This window comes from Trichechus manatus, unplaced genomic scaffold (assembly GCF_000243295.1).
Source record: "Trichechus manatus latirostris isolate Lorelei unplaced genomic scaffold, TriManLat1.0 scaffold00002, whole genome shotgun sequence".
In the NCBI taxonomy this organism is placed as follows: Eukaryota; Metazoa; Chordata; class Mammalia; order Sirenia; family Trichechidae; genus Trichechus; species Trichechus manatus.
The window spans coordinates 22,179,621-22,181,623 of NW_004443938.1; the positions used below are offsets into that span (position 1 = coordinate 22,179,621).

General features: G+C 54.6%; 1 protein-coding gene across 1 annotated transcript in view; it reads left to right on the top strand.

Annotated features, from left to right (window-relative positions):
• ZC3H12D (zinc finger CCCH-type containing 12D) overlaps positions 1-2,003 on the top strand; it is a 38,700-nt gene that overhangs the window by 464 nt on the left and 36,233 nt on the right. The window contains exon 2 of the mRNA XM_023728344.1: positions 3-322. Within this exon, the coding sequence (XP_023584112.1) occupies positions 3-322 (320 nt within the window). The remainder of the gene's footprint in view (positions 1-2; positions 323-2,003) is intronic.

The window sequence follows — 2,003 nt, forward strand, 5'->3', positions numbered from 1 at the left end:
AGCCTTCGAGCAAGATGGAGTTTTTCCAGAAGCTGGGCTACGGCCAGGAGGACGTGGTCAGGGTGCTGGGCAAGCTGGGTGAGGGTGCCCTGGTCAACGACGTGCTGCGGGAGCTGATCCAGACTGGCAGTCGCCCCGCGACCCAGGGACGACCAGCAGGGGGCGCCGCCGCCGCCGCGGTCCCACTGCTCGTCCCTCGGGGTTCCTGTGGCCGGTCAGACTCTGTCCAGTGCAGGCTGGGGACAGACCCCGAAGAGGAGTGCGGAAGCCCAGCGGGTGCCTTGAGACCCATAGTGATTGACGGCAGCAACGTGGCCATGAGGTAGCATTTCTTCACCCTGCAGGGAATGGGGTGGGAGGGTCCATTCTCAGGAGCCGGAGCACGGTCCCTCTACTCTGTAGTTTGGTCCAAAGAGCTTTGGGGCCAATGGATCGGGGTTTGAATCCACGTTCCACCTCGTAGGAACTATGTGGCCTTAAGCAGATCACCTAGCCTGTCTGAGCCTCGCTTTCTCCGTCTGTAAAGTTGTGATAACGCCTCCCTGGGAGGTAGCTGTAAGAATCAGTGGCTGCACAAAATGCCTAGAAGAGTGCCTGACACGGAGCATGGTAGCTGTTATTTTACTGATCCTTGAGTAATGGCCCTCTCCTGGGGAAGGCATCTGGTGACTGGGAGGAGCCCAAGGTCAGGACTGGGCAGACGTGGCCTCTTGTCAGGAGTCTGTCCCTGACCAGTTGTGTGACTCTGGGAGAGCCCTAGCATCTCTGAGTTTCCTCTTCCGTGAAACAGGCCAATCAATACCTCTTCTACTTCGCAGATGAGAATCAGATGGGAAATGTACTTGACCTGCATTGGCAGCCCTCTGCTGGGGGTGTGGGTGGGGGGATGGTGGTAGGAAGTTACCTCCCCTAGCTAGGTTTGAGAGATGTCTTTGTGGCCTCCTGGTGGCGCAGCGGAGCCCTGGTGGGGCAGTGGTTAAGAGCTCGGCTGCTAACCCAAAGGTCGGCAGTTCGCTCCCTGGAAACCCTATGGGGCAGTTAGTTCTACTCTGTCCTATAAGGTCACTATGAGTTGGAATCTACTCAGTGGCAATGAGTGGCGCAGTGGTTAAGCGCTCGTCTGCCAATCAAAAGGTGGAAGATTCGAACCCACCAGCTGCTCCTCGGGAGAAAGATGTGGCAGTTGCTTCCGTAAACATTACAGCCTTGGAAACCCCACGGGGCAGTTCTACTGTATCCTTCAGGGTCGCTATGAGTCAGAATCGCCTGACAGCAACTGTTTTTTTTTGTCTGGCAGCTGCAGGTAAGAGGGCAGCGGTGGTTCACTGATAGAATTCTTGCCTTCCGTGCAGGATACCTGGGTTCCATTCCCAGCCAACGCACCTTAAGCTCAGCCACCACACATCTATCAGTGGAGGCTTGCATGTTGCTATGATGATGAACAGTTTTCAGTGGAGCGTCCAGACTAAGATAAACGAGGAAGAAAGGCCTGGCGATCTACTTCCCAAATTCAGTCAATGAAAACCCTGTGGATCACTTGTACATGCGGTTGCCGTGAGTCGAGGTCTGACTCAATCGTAGCTAACAACAACAACAAACAGCTGCGGAGACGGTTGCGTCCACACTGATGTGTGGGCATGTGTGTGTGTTTTGGTGAGGACAGCATCGAAGTCTCTCTTCACTAAATGGAGGAGAGACTCCCTTGTTATCTTATCCCGCTTGGCCAAGTGTCAGAATCTCTGCCTCACCATACTCCCCGCTGGGCGAGGAGAAAACTCTGCCCAAACGAGTGGAATATTCTGTCAACTTGGCTTAGTTTCAGAGGGCAAAGTGCATAACCATAGGAAATTGTCCACTCTCAGCTGTAAGTATATGCGCCTGCATTTTCAAAAGGAGAGCCACAGTGGGGATCCAGAAAAACAGTGTTATCTGCAGCGCTGAATGGCCCTGGCCCGTGGCTTCCTGGGGATTTGTCAGTGTGGAACGGCCGCTCCTTGGGCTAC